Below are 25,871 nucleotides of genomic sequence, written 5' to 3' on the forward strand. Positions count from 1 at the left end.
GGAATAAACATTACCGTAAACTACCTATAATATATATATCCTTGTACAGGTCGGGAATAAACATTACCGTAAACTACCTATAATATATATATATATCCTTGTACAGGTCGGGAATAAACATTACCGTAGCTACATATAATATATATATATATCCTTGTACAGGTCGGGGATAAACATTACCGTAAACTACCTATAATATATATATATATCCTTGTACAGGTCGGGAATAAACATTACCGTAACTACCTATAATATATATATATATCCTTGTACAGGTCGGGGATAAACATTACCGTAAACTACCTATAATATATATATGTATCCTTGTACAGGTCGGGAATAAACATTACCGTAAACTACCTATAATATATATATATATATCCTTGTACAGGTCGGGAATAAACATTACCGTAAACTACCTATAATATATATATCCTTGTACAGGTCGGGAATAAACATTACCGTAAACTACCTATAATATATATATCCTTGTACAGGTCGGGAATAAACATTACCGTAACTACCTATAATATATATATCCTTGTACAGGTCGGGAATATAATAATATTACCGTAACTACTTGTGATGATTTTGTTAAACATTCATAATATTTTGGGATATACAGTTGTTACTGCTAGAATTGGGCTCTTAGCCTTAACTTAAGATATGTACTGTGATTTAAAGCTGTATTACGGATAATATTTATGAACTTTGACTTGGCAATACATACATCAATGTTAAAGTTTGGCATCAATGATCGGAAAAATGTTGACAAGGCACCTGCATCTTCTACTGCCCTTCGCCTGTAAAACAATCATGTTAGATAATCAAACACTTGTACCAAAAACTTAATATTAGATTTGGCATAAAAAGTACTTGTCCAATGTTATTAAAAAGATAAAAAGACTCTTTTTACCAAAAAAAAAACAAAATTATTTATTCAAACTCCAAGATATGATATTTAACCCCCATAGTTACCTGAACCCTAGCACACTTCTTAGTTTACTGATGCCTTTCAACATTTGCACCAAAAACTTAGAGGTCTGATGCAAGTCATCCAGAGCAATTAGGGTAAAGTGTTTTACCCAAGGTCACAACCGCGACAGCAAACACCGGGCAGTTTCTCACCTTCCTGAGAAACAGACACAGTTTGGGAGGATCAGCCATGTACCTCGGATCTTCACCTGAGGTTATGTAACTGGCACTCTAACCAACTGAGTTATCGCAGCCCCAGACGGACGGATGGACAGATGGACATACCATAATACTCCATCCAATTTGATTGTTGTATAAAAAGCATGTCCCAGGTGTTTCAAATTTGTCTTTTGAGAGATAACTAAACATCTCAACTAATCACTATTGTAAACGTAGAGAGTATAAGTTCACCTTACCAGCTCAGACTAGCAGGGATTTCCCTTCAGCCAGGTAGGATGTTTTGCCTTGAGTTCGCTAGTTCAAAGCCCAGTATGGGCCAGGTATTTTCATTACTCCTTCCTATTACACCATTATGAATGTTTGTTTTTGTTTAACGTCCTATTAACAGCAAGGGTCATTTAAGGACATGCCAGGTTAGAAGGTGGAGGAAAGCCGGAGTACCCGGAGAAAAACCACCGGCCTGCGGTCAGTACCTGGCAACTGCCCCACGTAGGTTTCGAACTCGCAACCCAGAGGTGGAGGGCTAGTGTTAAAGTGTCGGTACACCTTAACCACTCGGCCACTGCGGCCCCCACCATCATGAATAAATGTTTTTTTGTTTCCAAAGAATATATTCCCATGATGCATTTCAGACAAAAATAGAACTTAATATACGGAAACAAATGTTTTGTGATTACAATACTGTACAATCTGCTTAGATATCTGACAGCCTTCTCAATATTTATATAGAAACAGAACATACTTAAAACAGTTTGTATCATTAAAACTGCAATTAATTATCTGATGGTGCTCACCTGGCAGGCCTGTCATAGCCACACACAGAGTCCACAGGAGGTAGGGGATCATAGCTCAGAACTGTAGTGTTGGCAATGTCCTGTACATAACAAACAAATAAACAATGTCCTGTACAAAACAAACAAATCAACAATGTCCTGTACATAACAAACAAATAAACAATGTCCTGTACAATACAAACAAACAAACAATGTCCTGTACAAAACAAACAAATAAACAATGTCCTGTACATAACAAACAAATAAACAATGTCCTGTACAAAACAAACAAATAAATAAACAATGTCCTGTACAAAACAAACAAATAAACAATGTCCTGTACAAAACAAACAAACAAATAAACAATGTCCTGTACAAAACAAACAAACAAACAATGTCCTGTATAAAACAAACAAACAAACAATGTCCTGTACAAAACAAATAAATAAACAATGTCCTGTACAAAACAAACAAATGAACAATGTCCTGTACATAACAAACAAATAAATAAACAATGTCCTGTACAAAACAAACAAATAAACAAACAATGTCCTGTACATAACAAACAAATAAACAATGTCCTGTACAAAACAAATAAATAAACAATGTCCTGTACAAAACAAACAAACAAACAATGTCCTGTACAAAACAAGTAAACAAACAATGTCCTGTACAAAACAAACAAATAAACAATGTCCTGTACAAAACAATAAATAAACAATGTCCTGTACAAAACAAACAAACAAACAATGTCCTGTACAAAACAAACAAATAAACAATGTCCTGTACATAACAAACAAATAAACAATGTCCTGTACAAAACAAACAAATAAACAATGTCCTGTACATAACAAACAAACAAACAATGTCCTGTACATAACAAACAAACAAACAATGTCCTGTACAAAACAAACAAATAAACAATGCCCTGTACAAAACAAACAAATCAACAATGTCCTGTACATAACAAGTAAATAAACAATGTCCTGTACAAAACAATAAATAAACAATGTCCTGTACAAAACAAACAAATAAACAATGTCCTGTACATAACAAACAAACAAACAATGTCCTGTACATAACAAACAAACAAACAATGTCCTGTACATAACAAATAAATAAACAATGTCCTGTACAAAACAAACAAATAAACAATGTCCTGTACATAACAAACAAATAAACAATGTCCTGTACATAACAAACAAATAAACAATGTCCTGTACAAAACAAACAAATAAATAAACAATGTCCTGTACAAAACAAACAAATAAACAATGTCCTGTACATAACAAACAAATAAACAATGTCCTGTACAAAACAAACAAACAAACAATGTCCTGTACAAAACAAACAAATAAACAATGTCCTGTACATAACAAACAAACAAACAATGTCCTGTACAAAACAATAAATAAACAATGTCCTGTACAAAACAAACAAATAAACAAACAATGTCCTGTACATAACAAACAAACAAACAATGTCCTGTACATAACAAACAAACAAACAATGTCCTGTACAAAACAAACAAATAAACAATGTCCTGTACAAAACAAACAAATAAACAACGTCCTGTATAAAACAAACAAATAAACAATGTCCTGTACATAACAAACAAACAAACAATGTCCTGTACAAAACAAACAAACAAATAAACAATGTCCTGTACATAACAAACAAATAAACAATGTCCTGTACAAAACAAATAAATAAACAATGTCCTGTACATAACAAACAAATAAACAATGTCCTGTACATAACAAACAAACAAATAAACAATGTCCTGTACAAAACAAACAAATAAACAATGTCCTGTACAAAACAAGTAAATAAACAATGTCCTGTACATAACAAACAAATAAACAATGTCCTGTACAAAACAAACAAACAAACAATGTCCTGTACAAAACAAACAAATAAACAATGTCCTGTACAAAACAAACAAATAAACAATGTCCTGTACAAAACAATAAATAAACAAACAATGTCCTGTACATAACAAACAAATAAACAATGTCCTGTACAAAACAAACAAATAAACAATGTCCTGTACATAACAAACAAACAAACAATGTCCTGTACAAAACAAACAAATAAACAATGTCCTGTACAAAACAAACAAATAAACAATGTCCTGTACATAACAAACAAACAAACAATGTCCTGTACAAAACAAACAAATAAACAATGTCCTGTACAAAACAAACAAATAAACAATGTCCTGTACATAACAAACAAATAAACAATGTCCTGTACAAAACAAACAAATAAACAATGTCCTGTACATAACAAACAAACAAACAAACAATGTCCTGTACATAACAAACAAATAAACAATGTCCTGTACATAACAAACAAATAAACAATGTCCTGTACAAAACAAACAAATAAATAAACAATGTCCTGTACAAAACAAACAAACAAACAATGTCCTGTACATAACAAACAAATAAACAATGTCCTGTACATAACAAACAAATAAACAATGTCCTGTACAAAACAAACAAGTAAATAAACAATGTCCTGTACATAACAAACAAATAAACAATGTCCTGTACATAACAAACAAATAAACAATGTCCTGTACATAACAAACAAACAAACAAACAATGTCCTGTACATAACAAACAAATAAACAATGTCCTGTACATAACAAACAAATAAACAATGTCCTGTACATAACAAACAAATAAACAATGTCCTGTACATAACAAACAAATAAACAATGTCCTGTACAAAACAAACAAATAAATAAACAATGTCCTGTACAAAACAAACAAACAAACAATGTCCTGTACATAACAAACAAATAAACAATGTCCTGTACATAACAAACAAATAAACAATGTCCTGTACAAAACAAACAAGTAAATAAACAATGTCCTGTACATAACAAACAAATAAACAATGTCCTGTACATAACAAACAAACAAACAATGTCCTGTACATAACAAACAAATAAACAATGTCCTGTACAAAACAAACAAATAAACAATGTCCTGTACAAAACAAATAAATAAACAATGTCCTGTACATAACAAACAAATCAACAATGTCCTGTACATAACAAACAAACAAACAAACAATGTCCTGTACATAACAAACAAATAAACAATGTCCTGTACATAACAAACAAATAAACAATGTCCTGTACATAACAAACAAACAAACAATGTCCTGTACATAACAAACAAATAAACAATGTCCTGTACATAACAAACAAACAAACAAACAATGTCCTGTACAAAACAAACAAATAAACAATGTCCTGTACAAAACAAGTAAACAAACAATGTCCTGTACATAACAAACAAATAAACAATGTCCTGTACATAACAAACAAACAAACAATGTCCTGTACATAACAAACAAATAAACAATGTCCTGTACATAACAAACAAACAAACAAACAATGTCCTGTACATAACAAACAAACAAACAATGTCCTGTACATAACAAACAAACAAACAATGTCCTGTACAAAACAAACAAATAAACAATGTCCTGTACAAAACAAGTAAACAAACAATGTCCTGTACAAAACAAGTAAACAAACAATGTCCTGTACAAAACAAACAAATAAACAATGTCCTGTACAAAACAAGTAAACAAACAATGTCCTGTACAAAACAAACAAATAAACAATGTCCTGTACAAAACAAACAAATAAACAATGTCCTGTACAAAACAAACAAACAAATAAACAATGTCCTGTACAAAACAAGTAAATAAACAATGTCCTGTACAAAACAAACAAATAAACAATGTCCTGTACAAAACAAACAAATAAACAATGTCCTGTACATAACAAGTAAATAAACAATGTTCTGTACAAAACAAACAAACAAACAATGTCCTGTACAAAACAAACAAATAAACAATGTCCTGTACATAACAAGTAAATAAACAATGTTCTGTACAAAACAAGTAAACAAACAATGTCCTGTACAAAACAAACAAATAAACAATGTCCTGTACAAAACAAACAAACAAACAATGTCCTGTACAAAACAAACAAATAAACAATGTCCTGTACATAACAAACAAATAAACAATGTCCTGTACATAACAAACAAACAAATAAACAATGTCCTGTACAAAACAAACAAACAAATAAACAATGTCCTGTACAAAACAAACAAACAAACAAACAAACAATGTCCTGTACAAAACAAACAAACAAATAAACAATGTCCTGTACAAAACAAACAAATAAACAATGTCCTGTACAAAACAAACAAATAAACAATGTCCTGTACATAACAAACAAATAAACAATGTCCTGTACATAACAAACAAACAAATAAACAATGTCCTGTACAAAACAAACAAATAAACAATGTCCTGTACAAAACAAACAAACAAACAATGTCCTGTACAAAACAAGTAAATAAACAATGTCCTGTACATAACAAACAAACAAACAATGTCCTGTACATAACAAACAAATAAACAATGTCCTATACAAAACAAACAAATAAACAATGTCCTGTACATAACAAACAAATAAACAATGTCCTGTACATAACAAGTAAATAAACAATGTTCTGTACATAACAAACAAATAAACAAATAATGTCCTGTACATAACAAACAAACAAATAAACAATGTCCTGTACAAAACAAACAAATAAACAATGTCCTGTACATAACAAACAAATAAACAATGTCCTGTACATAACAAGTAAATAAACAATGTTCTGTACAAAACAAACAAACAAACAATGTCCTGTACAAAACAAACAAACAAATAAACAATGTCCTGTACATAACAAACAAATAAACAATGTCCTGTACAAAACAAACAAACAAACAATGTCCTGTACAAAACAAACAAATAAACAATGTCCTGTACAAAACAAACAAATAAACAATGTCCTGTACATAACAAGTAAATAAACAATGTTCTGTACAAAACAAACAAACAAACAATGTCCTGTACAAAACAAACAAATAAACAATGTCCTGTACATAACAAGTAAATAAACAATGTTCTGTACAAAACAAACAAACAAACAATGTCCTGTACATAACAAACAAATAAACAATGTCCTGTACAAAACAAGTAAATAAACGATGTCCTGTACAAAACAAACAAATAAACAATGTCCTGTACAAAACAAACAAATAAACAATGTCCTGTACAAAACAAACAAATCAACAATGTCCTGTACATAACAAACAAACAAATAAACCATGTCCTGTACATAACAAACAAATAAATAAACAATGTCGTGTACAAAACAAGTAAGTAAACAGTGTAAAAATAAAACAATATAGTATCTACTGAAGTCACTAAGACATCCGATCCTGAAAAAACTTGTTCAATCTGTTGATTTCAGTAATACAGCTGTATATATAATTTCATACCAATCTTTCAATAACTGAACATTCATCAATAAATCAGTACGTCCTGTTTTATGAAGTCAATACTACATTTTCTTTTCAATGTAATGTGTAATTAGAGTCACTGTGGTAAACTTCGATTATAGGAAGTGTTTTTACAAGTATTTCAACCTGAATCCAAATGATAAATAAATACTCAGACTTACTGGAGGGAGTAAATAACCAAGATAAACTCCATCAGACTTACCAGAGGGAGTAAACTCCATCAGACTTACTGGAGGGAGTAAACTCCATCAGACTTACCGGAGGGAGTAAACTCCATCAGACGTACCGGAGGGAGTAAACTCCATCAGACATACTGGAGGGAGTAAATAACCAAGATAAACTCCATCAGACTTACCGGAGGGAGTAAACTCCATCAGACTTACCGGAGGGAGTAAACTCCATCAGACTTACTGGAGGGAGTAAACTCCATCAGACTTACCGGAGGGAGTAAACTCCATCAGACGTACCGGAGGGAGTAAACTCCATCAGACTTACCGGAGGGAGTAAACTCCATCAGACTTACCGGAGGGAGTAAACTCCATCAGACGTACCAGAGGGAGTAAACTCTATCAGACCTACCGGAGGGAGTAAACTCCATCAGACTTACCGGAGGGAGTAAACTCCATCAGACTTACCGGAGGGAGTAAACTCCATCAGACGTACCAGAGGGAGTTAACTCCATCAGACTTACCGGAGGGAGTAAACTCCATCAGACATACCGGAGGGAGTAAACTCTATCAGACCTACCGGAGGGAGTAAACTCCATCACACTTACCAGAGGGAGTAAACTCCATCAGACTTACCGGAGGGAGTAAATAACCAAGATCAACTCCATCAGACTTATCGGAGGAAGTAAATTCCATCAGACTTACCGGAGGGAGTAAATAACCAAGATCAACTCCATCAGACTTATCGGAGGGAGTAAACTCCATTAGGCTTACCGGAGGGAGTAAATAAACAAGATCAACTACATCAGACTTACCGGAGGGAGTAAACTCCATCAGACTTACCGAAGGGAGTAATTAACCAAGATCAACTCTATCAGACTTACCGAAGGGAGTAATTAACCAAGATCAACTCTATCAGACTTACCGGAGGGAGTAATTAACCAAGATCAACTCCATCAGACTTACCGAAGGGAGTAATTAACCAAGATCAACTCTATCAGACTTACCGGAGGGAGTAAACTCCATTAGGCTTACCGGAGGGAGTAAACTCTATCAGACTTACCGAAGGGAGTAATTAACCAAGATCAACTCTATCAGACTTACCGGAGGGAGTAAACTCCATTAGGCTTACCGGAGGGAGTAAACTCTATCAGACTTACCGAAGGGAGTAAATAACCATGATAGACTCCATCAGACTTACCGGAGGGAGTAAACTCCATTAGACTTAACGGAGGGAGTAAACTCGATCAGACTTACCAGAGGGAGTAAACTCCATCAGACTTACCGAAGGGAGTAAATAACCAAGATCAACTCCATCAGACTTACTGGAGGGAGTTAAATCCATCAGACTTACCGGAGGGAGTAAACTCCATTAGACTTACCGGAGGGAGTAAACTCCATCAGACTTACCAGAGGGAGTAAACTCCATCAGACTTACTGGAGGGAGTAAACTCCATCACACTTACCAAAGGGAGTAAACTCCATCAGACTTACCAGAGGGAGTAAACTCCATCAGACTTACCGAAGGGAGTAAATAACCAAGATCAACTCCATCAGACTTACTGGAGGGAGTTAAACTCCATCAGACTTACTGGAGGGAGTAAACTCCATCACACTTACCAAAGGGAGTAAACTCCATCACACTTACCAGAGGGAGTAAACTCCATCAGACTTACCGAAGGGAGTAAATTACCAAGATCAACTCCATCAGACTTACTGGAGGGAGTTAAATCCATCAGACTTACCGGAGGGAGTAAACTCCATTAGACTTACCGGAGGGAGTAAACTCCATCAGACTTACCAGAGGGAGTAAACTCCATCAGACTTACCGGAGGGAGTAAACTCCATCAGACTTACCAGAGGGAGTAAACTCCATCAGACTTACCAGAGGGAGTAAACTCCATCAGACGTACCGGAGGGAGTAAATAACCAAGATCAACTTCATCAGACTTACCGGAGGGAGTAAACTCCATCAGACTTACCAGAGGGAGTAAATAACCAAGATCAACTTCATCAGACTTACCGGAGGGAGTAAACTCCATTAGACTTACCGGAGGGAGTAAACTCCATCAGACTTACCAGAGGGAGTAAACTCCATCAGACTTACCGGAGGGAGTAAACTCCATCAGACGTACCGGAGGGAGTAAACTCCATCAGACTTACCGGAGGGAGTAAACTCCATTAGACTTACCGATGGGAGTAAATAACCAAGATCACCTTCATCAGACTTAACGGAGGGAGTAAACTCCATAAGACTTACCGGAGGAAGGGCTGCTGTTGCGTCCTTGACCTCTGATATAAGGATATGTCTGAGGATGTTACGAGGAGTGCCTTGGTACCGTGAGAGGCGTCTGTAAGAAATATCATTTGTAGAAGATGATGTGACATACTGATACATAACGGCAGATATACAGTACCATCATATTACAAACTTTAACATACTGGTATATAACGGCAGATATACCATCATATTACAAACTTTAACATACTGGTATATAACGGCAGATATACCATCATATTACAAACTTCTCTGATTTATATATATTGTTATTGTATCAGACAGGGATTTGAATAACACACTATCCACATGTATATCATTATATATAAATGATATATTTATAAAGTTAAAATTTGCATATAATATTGTTGTTTAATACAATGTTTAAGGGTAATAGACGTGTAGAATACTGGGTCAGATATGATTTCATCATTCACAATAACATCAGGTGTAGAATGGGGACAGGAAGAGACTCACTTGACTCGACACTGTTCTACCATACTATCCTTGTCCTCTACTCGCTGTAGTACGACCTTGACATTGCGCTCCAGCCACTCCAACACCTCTGGCTGCTTCCAGCATGAGTTACAGCGACCTATATAGAGACCTATCAGCTGTTTCAGAGCAGGAGGCTGGCTGTATTGTGAGTCTGGGCCAAAGAAGGCGTGACTAGAGACTTGAGGGTCAGGGTTCACATTGCACTTGTCCAGGAGGGGATGAAGTAACCCAGGGAACATCATCAGTGAGTCCTGTAGCTGTACAACAATACACAATAAATGTACTCCAATATATCAAATCATATTCACCAGAGGAATGTTTAAATCAGAAATGATTTGAAACAATCATAAAACAGATATTGAGCACAATTTTCTGCAGAGACAATCCATAACACAGTTTCAATATGAAGGCAAACTAAAGGAATTAACCGAGGTCTGTCAATAGCCCCTAACCTCTGGTGAGAGATAGAGGAAGTGAAGTATAAAGTCATTATTCATAACAATAGTCATTGATCCCTAGCTGGTATAAAACACTACTGGTGAAAATCAACTTTTAACAGCATTTACCTCACAAATTATGAGCCAATAAATAGCCAATATTCTTACTTTTGCAAGGTATAGAAAAATATCTGTGATATAGATATTTTTTTAGAATTTATCTGTAAATATAAAAGTTATTTTTGGTAACAGTGACACTGACCTGTCACTTCAGATCACGCTCATGTTCAATGCAAATATTTTTGAGCTATTTCTTCAAAATGTGTAAGTTATGTGTAAAATGTGTTAACATGGGTTGTTATTATATACACATTATCTAGACTCACCATAGCATCAGCCTTACTGGGCTCCTCTTCTTGACTTGTTGCCAGGAAAAACATGGCCAATGGTACCGAAAATGCAAAGTTTGGAAGTTGAGTAAGGTTTCTGTGAGCCTGTAAAGGTTGAACAAGAAATAAAGTATGACAGCAGTTCTACACTTATACAATATTTACAATATTTTTATAAATCTAAACAGAAATAATACAAGAGGCCCAATGGGCATGCATCACTCATCTGGTTTCCACTTCTCTGATGAATTTAATTCCCTGCCCTTCAGTTTTTCAACATGTGCCAAGGTAATTTCCCTTTTGTCAGGTGTTATTATAAAAACCCACCAAATATTTAGATTCTAGGCCTTAATTAACCAGAAGAAATGTTTGCGTGTTTAACAAAGTTCACCCCTGTGATCTTGAATAAAGGTACAGGTACTTTATTTTCGACAGACGGAAAGATGGAAAACAATCACTGCACCACTGCATAGAGTCACTTGACTGTTTGAATCAGCTAAACTACTAATGAAGCCAAGATGATCCAGCTTTCAACAGGAGGTAATTATATATAAACCTTGACCAAAGAAGAGGAAATACCGCCACATTGACACACACTTAGTGAGCAGAATGACCGATACAGATATGGACAGATTAATGAGCTACCACTGTAACTTATACTGGTGCTGTATCTCATTTACTGTGTTTGTAATGTACAATCTGTGGTGAGGACCTATGGACACTGTGGTATGTACTGTTACTATTCCCCACAAATCTGTGGTGAGGACCTATGGACACTGTGGTATGTACTGTTACTATTCCTCACAAATCTGTGGTGAGGACCTATGGACACTGTGGTATGTACTGTTACTATTCCCCACAAATCTGTGGTGAGGACCTATGGACACTGTGGTATGTACTGTTATTATTCCACACAAATCTGTGGTGAGGACCTATGGACACTGTGGTATGTACTGTTACTATTCCTCACAAATCTGTGGTGAGGACCTATGGACACTGTGGTATGTACTATTACTATCTCTCACAATTCTGTGGTGAGGACCTATGGACACTGTGGTATGTAGTATTCCTCACAAATCTGTGGTGAGGACCTATGGACACTGTGGTATGTAGTGTTACTATTCCCCACAAATCTGTGGTGAGGACCTATGGACACTGTGGTATATTGTACTGTTATTATTCCACACAAATCTGTGGTGAGGACCTATGGACACTGTGGTATGTACTGTTACTATTCCTCAAAGATCTGTGGTGAGGACCTATGGACACTGTGGTATGTACTGTTACTATTCCTCACAAATCTGTGGTGAGGACCTATGGACACTGTGGTATGTACTGTTACTATTCCACACAAATCTGTGGTGAGGACCTATGGACACTGTGGTATGTAGTGTTACTATTCCCCACAAATCTGTGGTGAGGACCTATGGACACTGTGGTATGTAGTATTCCTCACAAATCTGTGGTGAGGACCTATGGACACTGTGGTATGTACTGTTACTATTTCTCACAAATCTGTGGTGAGGACCTATGGACACTGTGGTATGTACTATTACTATTTCTCACAAATCTGTGGTGAGGACCTATGGACACTGTGGTATGTAGTATTCCTCACAAATCTGTGGTGAGGACCTATGGACACTGTGGTATGTACTGTTACTATTCCACACAAATCTGTGGTCAGGACCTACCTCCCACTCCTGGTACAGACGAACTAGGAAGGAGAACTCCTGGGCCCTGAGGGCGTAGAAGTCAATCATCAGTAGAACACACATGGGGTCCATCTCTGGTTCCAGGCTGACGTAATGAAAAGGTTTATCACAGAAAATTACTTCAAATAACATTTTTCATGTTTCATTATAAATTTATTAAGTCAAGTTATTATGACTTGTTATAATTTTTTTGAACGAGTGACTCAGTGTTGCAGTGCTAACATTCTCTCAATTTAACTAACTAGGTGACCAGGTACATACAATGTATCCTGATTGGAGGTGTAAAGGTATGGGGGCATCTACATAACAACATCGGTTTTCCCTCCAGTATGTCCATACTTTATTTTTTATGGTTTAAAAAGGAATTAAACACAGAAACATAATTCTCTTTGATTGACAATGAAGCGGTCAGATAAAATAATAGTCAAGTATCACCAAAATCCTCAAAGGGATACAACAATTATCAGTAAATCAAACATAATGACACACTAATCAGTCAATGACCCGTAAAATGTAACATACATTATAAATGTACAAAAGGTGGTCACTACATTATACACAAAAACTCACCTGAGGAGGAGTTTACAGAACTCAAGGGCGGTCTTATTACATCCCTTCTGACCAACAATGGAGAGATGTTTAAATAATGCCAGGAAAAATGGCCTGAAAAAGGAAAGATTAGCTATTAGTGTACTGTGTACTTCATTATCTACAGGACTATGATAGTACACTCAAACATCAAATTCAGGTGTATGGTGTAGTTAGTATTTGTTGATTTTTTTAAAGAGATGATTATTAAAAACAAGAGGCCCATGGGCCTTAACAGCCACCTGAGTTTTGATATATTTTAGCACATTTGGCCCCCTGTGACCTTGAACGAAAATCAAGGTCATCCATTTGAACAAACTTGGTAGCCCTTCATCCCAGCATGCTTCATACCTTATATTTGGTCTCTGGGCCTTTGGTTATCAAGAAGAAGTCGTTCAAAGATTTTACTATATTTGACCCCTGTGACCTTGAATGAAAGTCAAGGTCATCCGTTTGAACAAACTATAGTTATCTAAGAGGAAGGAATTTTTCCCTTAAATCTTACAAACATTCAATGTAGTATGATGTTTATACCTGTTCTCAGATCGTTTAAAGTCAAGACGACACGTCCCCGTGGTAAGGCTAAATACAGGATGGAAGGAGAGTTCACACGACAGCAAGGCTCTCTCTGAAACAGCAATAAATTGGAAATATTAAACTTAAGTATCAATCTGCACAATGTCATATTGGTAGATATTTTGTTCCATGACACTCTAAAGTGCAAGCAGGTTATATTACTAAAAACAATCTTTTTGTGGTAATCTGATTGTACATTTTGTGATGCGATGTTCAACAAGAGATCAGTGTCAGTGGTATTGTGACAACCATCATTGTATGATGTATTATTGCCAAGTTCCTATTAATGGTAAAGCAAAGAGAGCAGAGGTTCACATAACACCTCCACCCCCACCCTCAATAAAATAAATCGGCCCAGGGTTTATCAGATATCCAATACAAGTATCAGCTTATCATAGATAGAGGGATACACACATGCACAAACTGATTACCATAATATCTCCTTATTAATTGGGTTAGGGTTATGATGTTTCTTACCTGTTGTGACGACATCTGTTACCTGTTCTGACGACATCTGTTACCTGTTCTGATGACGTTTCTTACCTGTTCTGACGACATCTGTTACCTGTTCTGACGACATTTGTTACCTGTTCTGATGACATCTGTTACCTGTTCTGACGACATCTGTTACCTGTTCTGATGACATCTGTTACCTGTTCTGATGACATCTGTTACCTGTTCTGACGACATCTGTTACCTGTTCTGACGACATCTGTTACCTGTTCTGACGACATTTGTTACCTGTTCGGATGACATCTGTTACCTGTTCTGACGACATCTGTTACCTGTTCTGACGACATCTGTTACTTGTTCTGACGACATTTGTTTCCTGTTCTGACGACATTTGTTACCTGTTCTGATGACGTTTCTTACCTGTTCTGACGACATCTGTTACCTGTTCTGATGACATCTGTTACCTGTTCTGACGACATTTGTTACCTGTTCTGATGACATCTGTTACCTGTTCTGACGACATCTGTTACCTGTTCTGATGACATCTGTTACCTGTTCTGACGACATTTGTTACCTGTTCTGATGACATCTGTTACCTGTTCTGACGACATCTGTTACCTGTTCTGATGACATCTGTTACCTGTTCTGACGACATTTGTTACCTGTTCTGATGACATCTGTTACCTGTTCTGACGACATCTGTTACCTGTTCTGATGACATCTGTTACCTGTTCTGACGACATTTGTTACCTGTTCTGATGACATCTGTTACCTGTTCTGACGACATCTGTTACCTGTTCTGATGACATCTGTTACCTGTTCTGATGACATCTGTTACCTGTTCTGACGACATCTGTTACCTGTTCTGATGACATCTGTTACCTGTTCTGACGACATCTGTTACCTGTTCTGACGACATTTGTTACCTGTTCGGATGACATCTGTTACCTGTTCTGACGACATCTGTTACCTGTTCTGACGACATCTGTTACTTGTTCTGACGACATTTGTTTCCTGTTCTGACGACATTTGTTACCTGTTCTGATGACATCTGTTACCTGTTCTGATGACATCTGTTACCTGTTCTGACGACATTTGTTACCTGTTCTGACGACATCTGTTACCTGTTCTGATGACATCTGTTACCTGTTCTGACGACATTTGTTACCTGTTCTGACGACATCTGTTACCTGTTCTGACGACATCTGTTACCTGTTCTGACGACATCTGTTACCTGTTCTGACGACATCTGTTACCTGTTCTGATGACATCTGTTACCTGTTCTGACGACATCTGTTACCTGTTCTGATGACATCTGTAACCTGTACTAACAACATTTGTTACCTGTACTAACAACATTTGTTACCTATTAGTTCTGCAGAGGCCTGGGCATCTTCCCCCATGTGGAACACCTCGCTGAGCTGAAGTAACGCCGCCACATGGTAAGGATGAAGCTGTATCAGGTTCTGAATAGGGACAATACACTCTCACTGGCAATTAAGGCATCAGACAAAATATCTGTTCTTAATATATCGATAAGCACATGTAGGTTATAACTGCTATGGTTTATACAAATGTATATACATGAAGGTACTTACTGCTATAGTTTGTATATAAACATGTAGGTACTTACTGCTAGGGTTTGTATATACATGTAGGTACTTACTGCTATGGTTTGTATATACATGTAGGTACTTACTGCTAGGGTTTGTATATATACATGTAGGTACTTACTGCTATGGTTTGTATATACATGTAGGTACTTACTGCTATGGTTTGTATATATACATGTAGGTACTTACTGCTATGGTTTGTATATATACATGCAGGTACTTACTGCTATGGTTTGTATATATACATGTAGGTACTTACTGTTATGGTTTGTATATATACATGTAGGTACTTACTGCTATGGTTTGTATATACATGTAGGTACTTACTGCTATGGTTTGTATACATGTAGGTACTTACTGCTATGGTTTGTATATATACATGTAGGTACTTACTGTTATGGTTTGTATATATACATGTAGGTACTTACTGCTATGGTTTGTATATATACATGTAGGTACTTACTGCTATGGTTTGTATATATACATGTAGGTACTTACTGCTATGGTTTGTATATATACATGTAGGTACTTACTGCTATGGTTTGTATATATACATGTAGGTACTTACTGTTATGGTTTGTATATATACATGTAGGTACTTACTGCTATGGTTTGTATATATACATGTAGGTACTTACTGTTATGGTTTGTATATTTACATGTAGGTACTTACTGCTATGGTTTGTATATACATGTAGGTACTTACTGCTATGGTTTGTATATACATGTAGGTACTTACTGCTAGGGTTTGTATATATACATGTAGGTACTTACTGCTATGGTTTGTATACATGTAGGTACTTACTGTTATGGTTTGTATATATACATGTAGGTACTTACTGCTATGGTTTGTATATACATGTAGGTACTTACTGCTTTGGTTTGTATATATACATGTAGGTACTTACTGCTATGGTTTGTATATATACATGTAGGTACTTACTGCTATGGTTTGTATATACATGTAGGTACTTACTGCTATGGTTTGTATATATACATGTAGGTACTTACTGCTATGGTTTGTATATATACATGTAGGTACTTACTGTTATGGTTTGTATATACATGTAGGTACTTACTGCTATGGTTTGTATATATACATGTAGGTACTTACTGCTAGGGTTTGTATATATACATGTAGGTACTTACTGCTATGGTTTGTATATACATGTAGGTACTTACTGTTATGGTTTGTATACATGTAGGTACTTAATGCTATGGTTTATATATACATGTAGGTACCTTACTGCTATGGTTTGTATACATGTAGGTACTTACTGCTATGGTTTGTATATATACATGTAGGTACTTACTGCTATGGTTTATATATACATGTAGGTACTTACTGCTAGGGTTTGTATATATACATGTAGGTACTTACTGCTATGGTTTGTATATACATGTAGGTACTTACTGCTATGGTTTGTATATATACATGTAGGTACTTACTGCTATGGTTTGTATATACATGTAGGTACTTACTGCTATGGTTTGTATATATACATGTAGGTACTTACTGCTATGGTTTGTATATATACATGTAGGTACTTACTGTTATGGTTTGTATATACATGTAGGTACTTACTGCTATGGTTTGTATATATACATGTAGGTACTTACTGCTAGGGTTTGTATATATACATGTAGGTACTTACTGCTATGGTTTGTATATACATGTAGGTACTTACTGTTATGGTTTGTATACATGTAGGTACTTAATGCTATGGTTTATATATACATGTAGGTACCTTACTGCTATGGTTTGTATACATGTAGGTACTTACTGCTATGGTTTGTATATATACATGTAGGTACTTACTGCTATGGTTTATATATACATGTAGGTACTTACTGCTAGGGTTTGTATATACATGTAGGTACTTACTGCTATGGTTTGTATATATACATGTAGGTACTTACTGCTATGGTTTGTATATATACATGTAGGTACTTACTGCTATGGTTTGTATATATACATGTAGGTACTTACTGTTATGGTTTGTATATATACATGTAGGTACTTACTGCTATGGTTTGTATATATACATGTAGGTACTTACTGTTATGGTTTGTATATATACATGTAGGTACTTACTGCTATGGTTTGTATATATACATGTAGGTACTTACTGTTATGGTTTGTATATATACATGTAGGTACTTACTGTTATGGTTTGTATATATACATGTAGGTACTTACTGCTAGGGTTTGTATATATACATGTAGGTACTTACTGTTATGGTTTGTATATATACATGTAGGTACTTACTGCTATGGTTTGTATATACATGTAGGTACTTACTGCTATGGTTTGTATATACATGTAGGTACTTACTGCTAGGGTTTGTATATATACATGTAGGTACTTACTGCTATGGTTTGTATACATGTAGGTACTTACTGTTATGGTTTGTATATATACATGTAGGTACTTACTGTTATGGTTTGTATATACATGTAGGTACTTACTGCTAGGGTTTGTATATATACATGTAGGTACTTACTGCTAGGGTTTTGTATATATACATGTAGGTACTTACTGTTATGGTTTGTATATATGTAGGTACTTAATGCTATGGTTTATATATACATGTAGGTACTAACTGCTATGGTTTATATATACATGTAGGTACTTACTGCTATGGTTTGTATACATGTAGGTACTTACTGCTATGGTTTTGTATATATACAGGTAGGTACTTACTGTTATGGTTTGTATATACATGTAGGTACTTACTGCTATGGTTTGTATATACATGTAGGTACTTACTGCTAGGGTTTTGTATATATACATGTAGGTACTTACTGTTATGGTTTGTATATACATGTAGGTACTTACTGCTATGGTTTGTATATACATGTAGGTACTTACTGCTATGGTTTGTATATACATGTAGGTACTTACTGCTAGGGTTTTGTATATATACATGTAGGTACTTACTGCTAGGGTTTTGTATATATACATGTAGGTACTTACTGTTATGGTTTGTATATATGTAGGTACTTAATGCTATGGTTTATATATACATGTAGGTACTTACTGCTATGGTTTATATATACATGTAGGTACTTACTGCTATGGTTTGTATACATGTAGGTACTTACTGCTATGGTTTTGTATATATACAGGTAGGTACTTACTGTTATGGTTTGTATATACATGTAGGTACTTACTGCTATGGTTTTGTATAAATATAAAATGTACTTACTGCTATGGGTGTATATATATATATATACATGTAGGTACTTACTGCTATGGTTTGTATAGATGTAGGTACTTACTGCTATGGTTTGTATATACATGTAGGTACTTACTGTTATGGTTTATATATATACATGTAGGTACTTACTGCTATGGTTTGTATATATACATGTAGGTACTTACTGCTATGCTTTGTATATATACATGTAGGTACTTACTGCTATAGTTTGTATATACATGTATGTACTTACTGCTTTGGTTTGTATACATGTAGGTACTTAATGGTTTCGTATAAACATAAAATGTACTTACTGCTATGGGTGTATATATATATACATGTAGGTACTTACTGCTTTGGTTTGTATACATGTAGGTACTTAATGGTTTCGTATCAACATAAAATGTACTTACTGCTATGGGTGTATATATATATACATGTAGGTACTTACTGCTATGGTTTGTATACATGTAGGTACTTAATGGTTTCGTATAAATATAAAATGTACTTACTGCTATGGGTGTATATATATACATGTAGGTACTTACTGTTATAGTTTGTATATATACATGTAGGTATTTACTGCTATGGTTTCGTATAAACATAAAAGGTACTTACTGCTATGGGTGTATATATATACATGTAGGTACTTACTGTTATGGTTTGTATATATACATGTAGGTACTTACTGTTATAGTTTGTATATATACATGTAGGTACTTACTGTTATGGTTTCGTATATATATAAAATGTACTTACTGCAATATTCTGGGGATTCAGAGATTCTACAGCATCATAAAACTGGAACTCAACATCCTGGTAACTCTGGCTGTGTTCAAAGGTAAAATACTGACAGCCAGCTCTCGTCTCCAGTAAGGACATTGTCAATCCTACAGTGATAACAATGTTATGTAGGATTGTCTCCAGTAAGGACATGGTCAATCCTACAGCGATAACAATGTAATATAGGATTGTCTCCAGTAAGGACATTGTCAATCCTACAGCGATAACAATGTAGTGTAGGATTGTCTCCAGTAAGGACATGGTCAATCCTACAGTGATAATAATGTAATGTAGGAGTCCGTGTTTTATAGGTTTTATCACCGACAGTGAATGATAATCTACAACATGTACAGTTACTGTAGGAACTATGTACTCCTAACTTTGATAAGAATGAACGAAATATTCTATAAATAGCTAACACTGACCAGTCTCACCACAGTACATCATACTGACCAGTTTTACCCATCGGCGGCCAGTTGTCACGAGGAGTGGTCAACCAAGAGACTTTCTGCCGCGTCCTCCCTCGTTGTTGACGCTGACGACGGCTGAAACCACATTAGCATTAATAGTTAAATTTATTTACGATATCTCACCCCAGTATCAAAGAATAAATTATAATTTCAACTTAATCAAGAGCATCATTTGTTTACACAAAAGACACTGATCACTTCTGAAAAGTCTGATAAATCTACTTGGAAGCCATCCTACAGATGTATCACAATGGTCTGGAATCTAACGACCTAAAGTTAACAATAAACTGTCGGGGAACTACTGCTGTAAACTACAGGTATCCACAATCTTATAATGACAGGTCAGATTCAGGAACCATAAATACTAACAGTTTTACAAATATAATAAAATCATTTTGATAATGAAACATTTTACAGTTGAAATTTTAAAATTAACACAAATATAACATAGGATACTTTTTGTAACAAAGCCATTTCCCATACCTGTTTTCCGCTTGTACAACTCGTGAGCCAAATATCCGTCTCATCTCATTGTCAGGGTTCAGATTTCTACAGATATAACACAGTGAGAAGATTATACACAACATCTGTCCAAACTAATGCAGACGTATCATTTCAAATTTCTAAGTAAATAAATAACATACTTGTGTTCCACAAAGAGAAGAGCTCTCATTTTTTGTGTGATAGGAGTTGAGGATGGGATGTCTCCATTGTCCTCCGGGTTTCTTGCTCCATCTCTCAGCATCAGATCGTCCTCAAAGTCTTCTTCAGCCTACAATTAATGAGTTAATACAATATTGTATATTGTCAGCCTACAATTAAAGAGATAATACAATATTGTATATTGTCAACCTACAATTATTAATACAATATTGTATATTGTCAACCTACAAGTAATGAGTTAATACAATATTGTATATTGTCAGCCTACAATTAATGAGTTAATACAATATTGTATATTGTCAGCCTACAATTATTGAGTTAATACAATATTGTATATTGTCGGCCTACAATTATTAATACAATATTGTATATTGTCAGCCTACAATTAATGAGTTAATACAATATTGTATATTGTCAGCCTACAATTAATGAGTTAACACAATATTGTATATTGTCAGCCTACAATTAATGAGTTAATACAATATTGTATATTGTCAGCCTACAATTAATGAGTTAACACAATATTGTATATTGTCAGCCTACAATTAATGAGTTAATACAATATTGTATAATGTCAGCCTACAATAAATGAATTAATACAATATTGTATATTGTCAGCCTACAATTATTAATACAATTTTGTATAATGTCAGCCTACAATTAGATGAGTTAATACAATATTGTATATTGTCAACCTACAATTTTTCATACAATATTGTATATTGTCAACCTACAATTATTCATACAACATTGTATATTGTCGACCTACAATTAATGAGTTAATACAATATTGTATATTGTCAGCCTACAATTAATGAGTTAATACAATATTGTATATTGTCAGCCTACAATTATTAATACAATATTGTATATTGTCAACCTACAATTTTTCATACAATATTGTATATTGTCAACCTACAATTATTCATACAATATTGTATATTGTCAGCCTACAATAAATGAATACAATATTGTATATTGTCAGCCTACAATTATTAATACAATATTGTATATTGTCAGCCTACAATTAATGAGTTAATACAATATTGTATAATGTCAGCCTACAACTAATGACTTAACACAACATTGTATATTGTCAGCCTACAATTATTGAGTTAATTCAATATTGTATATTGTCAGCCTACAATTAATGAGTTAATACAATATTGTATATTGTCAGCCTACAATTATTAATACAATATTGTATATTGTCAACCTACAATTTTTCATACAATATTGTATATTGTCAACCTACAATTATTCATACAATATTGTATATTGTCAGCCTACAATAAATGAATACAATATTGTATATTGTCAGCCTACAATTATTAATACAATATTGTATATTGTCAGCCTACAATTAATGAGTTAATACAATATTGTATAATGTCAGCCTACAACTAATGACTTAACACAACATTGTATATTGTCAGCCTACAATTATTGAGTTAATTCAATATTGTATATTGTCAGCCTACAATTAATGAGTTAATGCAATATTGTATATTGTCAGCCTACAATTAATGAGTTAATACAATATTGTATAATGTCAGCCTACAACTAATGACTTAACACAACATTGTATATTGTCAGCCTACAATTATTGAGTTAATTCAATATTGTATATTGTCAGCCTACAACTAATGAGTTAATACAATATTGTATATTGTCAGCCTACAATTAATGAGTTAATGCAATATTGTATATTGTCAGCCTACAACTAATGAGTTAATACAATATTGTATATTGTCAGCCTACAATTAATGAGTTAATACAATATTGTATATTGTCAGCCTACAATTAATGAGTAAATACAATATTGTATATTGTCAGCCTACAACTAATGAGTTAATGCAATATTGTATATTGTCAGCCTACAATTAATGAGTTAATACAATATTGTATATTGTCAGCCTACAATTAATTAATACAATATTGTATGTAACTTGTCAGCTGACAATCATTCTAGTGAGTCAATACAATATTAAATGTCAACCTTAATATTGAGTTAATACAATGTTGAATTTTTATATTCGTATTTGGTTGTATTGTTTTCCCCAGTCTAAATGTTTTATTATTGCTAACTCAGTCTAAATGTTTAATTATTGCTATTATTGCTAACTCAGTCTAAATGTTTAATTATTGCTATTATTGCTAACTCAGTCTAAATGTTTAATTATTGCTAACTCAGTCTAAATGTTTAATTATTGCTAACTCAGTCTAAATGTTTAATTATTGCTAACTCAGTCTAAATGTTTAATTATTGCCAACTCAGTCTAAATGTTTAATTATTGCCAACTCATCAATTTTTACCAGACACAGCTGTTAACTTGTTACCACTATGTGGACACAGTTTAACTTACATGAGCATCTTTGTTTGCTTTTTCTTTTTGTTTTTTCTTCTTTTTCTTCTTTTTCTTCTTTCTGGTGTCTGTCTGGTTTTCTGGTTGTTCTGTCGGAAGAACTTCTTCATCATTGATATCATCTTCATTGTTATCTTCATCTTCCAACTACAGAGTACAAGATACAATTGTTCAGAAAAATTTCTGATGAGAAATGTTTTGGTTTTATTTTTTTCGTATAAATACAAAATACATATGAAGAACAATGGTAAGCAGACCAACTTCAGTGTGCACAGTGACCACAAATATTTCAAAAAGTTTGTATGAAAACTGTAGTTGTTAACAAACAAAGGTAAAGATGACTCACTGCTATGAAAATGTTCAAACACAAGGGCTAAGTATAATATCAATGAAGTTTCAAAAAGTTTGATGAAAAATTTTAGGAGCTTTCTACAGAATGTTCAGTTTGAAATCATAGTAGTAAAATGGGCATATCTGTAATCAAATTAGGCTGTAAAACTGACTTGACATGTGCAAAACATATGTTTGATGACTAAATCAGTTGGTCAGACCAGATTAGGTCTACAATCAGACCTAAAAGGGCATGACTGACATAAAATCAGTAGGCTACATCCAAATGGTTAAAAATTAAGTTGGAATTTGATGAAAACTGTGACAATATGAAGGATTTGCCAAGTCAAAATCTTGGACACAGGCAGATGGATGACACAGTCCAATTTAATATCCCTATTATAGTGTATAGAGAGGGTTACACCATAGCGAAGTTTCCTCTGGTGTTTACCAGGTGATCAATATTTATTTGATAAATGTTTTTCTGTCAAAATGTCTAAGGTCTGGTATTGGGGGCCAGATACTCCAATAATGTTAGAGGTTTACCATGTCGCTGATCTACCATTGCACAAAGGTGAGCTAAGACCTCATATAGAACAGCCAGAGTAGAGTAGGCAGTCGCCCCAGGGATTGTACTCGACCCTCTTATGTTTCTGTGTTATGTACAAAATAATAAACTAGTTGCAATCCCCCCTGAAAACTTTATTACTATCTCTACACAGCTTTTGATAACTTCTTTGTTGACTTATCGGCGAGTAGAGTTTTGACAGTGAGAGAAATAACTCTAACAATCAAAGTCATACAATAAAACCGACAATGTAGAAAGATAAGAAAGAACTATAGGTATCCAGCTGATATCATGTTTATTCCATACACATGATGCCACAACAATGATGAAAGACCAAAGAGGTTATCTGTTAACTTATCATATTTAACATATACATATCAATTTCTAATAATGTTAACAGGTAATGTGTGTGGTTATGAGATGTTTGTTGGTCTTTTGGGGATTTTTGGTTTTATCGTTCTGCCAGCTACGTTATCGCAGCTAGGGGGTGTCACTGTCAGAAAAGACATTCTATATAGATCAGAAATCGTCCGTCCGTCGTCCAGAGACTAAGTACGTAAGTATTTCCTCAATGGAAGGCAAAGTCTTTTTTTCACCCTTAATGGGCGGATATTCTATTGCCAATTAAACACAAAGAGTTCCACATTATGTGTATAAATGTAGCGAAACTGGACTGGGTCGATCATCGGCGACCAGGTAGCTCAGTGTCCGTCTAGAGTTCTGAGGGTCCGGGTTCGAACCCTGGTCTGGCTGCTATATTTTCTCCTTCTCTTGTTACATAATTGGAGCCCAACTAAAATACCCACTGTGATGGTATAAGGGTCTCGTGTGTATTCGAGGGCGAAGACTTGAGAAAAAGGAGGGAGGAATGTAGCGAAACTGGACTGGGTCTATCATCGTCGACCAGGTATTAGAGTGTTCGTCTATAGTTTGGAGGGTCCCAGGTTCGAACCCAGGTCTGGCTGCTACATTTTATCCTTCTCCTGTTACATAATTGGCGAGCTTGCCTACCCTTGTTTAAATCATTGGGAGTATGCTTAGCAAGGCGATATCCGGGGGCGAAGACTTGGAAAAAAAGGAGGGAGGAATGTAGTAGAACTGAACTGGGTCAATCATCGGCGACCAGGTAGCTCAGGGGTAGAGTGTCCGTCTAGAGTTCTGAGGGTCCCGGGTTCGAACCCCGGTCTGGCTGCTACATTTTCTCATTCTCATGTTACATATGAACTTACCAGTTCAAATGGATTTAGAGGTACATTTTTCGTGGGTTTGCTTTTCTTCGATTTCCTACTTGTGCTTTCGTTGTTTTCAGTGCCGTCACTCTCTTCTCCTGACTCGTTACTCACAACTGGTAACTGATCTATTTCCTGGTGTGTCTTTCCTTGAAGTTTTCTCAATGCTCGACTCGACATATTGGCTGAAACGAAAGTTGACAGTTCAAGCACTTGCACAACAGTGACATA

The 25,871-nt window shown here is 34.8% G+C and overlaps 1 protein-coding gene across 1 annotated transcript; it reads right to left on the reverse strand.

Annotated features, from left to right (window-relative positions):
• Positions 1-730: 730 nt before the first annotated feature.
• On the reverse strand, positions 731-25,871 carry LOC117318352 (transcription factor 25-like; the record flags this gene model as incomplete). Its single annotated transcript, XM_033873355.1, has 15 exons — positions 25,641-25,871; positions 23,514-23,660; positions 21,129-21,256; positions 20,968-21,033; positions 20,468-20,559; positions 19,991-20,121; positions 15,784-15,883; positions 13,923-14,016; positions 13,371-13,463; positions 12,780-12,885; positions 11,086-11,193; positions 10,242-10,519; positions 9,747-9,837; positions 1,950-2,029; positions 731-803 (listed from the first exon to the last, which is right to left on the reverse strand). Coding segments are annotated over exons 1-15 (1,767 nt in total), but the record flags the coding sequence as incomplete, so codon positions are not given.

The sequence above is a fragment of the Pecten maximus genome, unplaced genomic scaffold, assembly GCF_902652985.1.
Source record: "Pecten maximus unplaced genomic scaffold, xPecMax1.1, whole genome shotgun sequence".
Classification (NCBI taxonomy): Eukaryota; Metazoa; Mollusca; class Bivalvia; order Pectinida; family Pectinidae; genus Pecten; species Pecten maximus.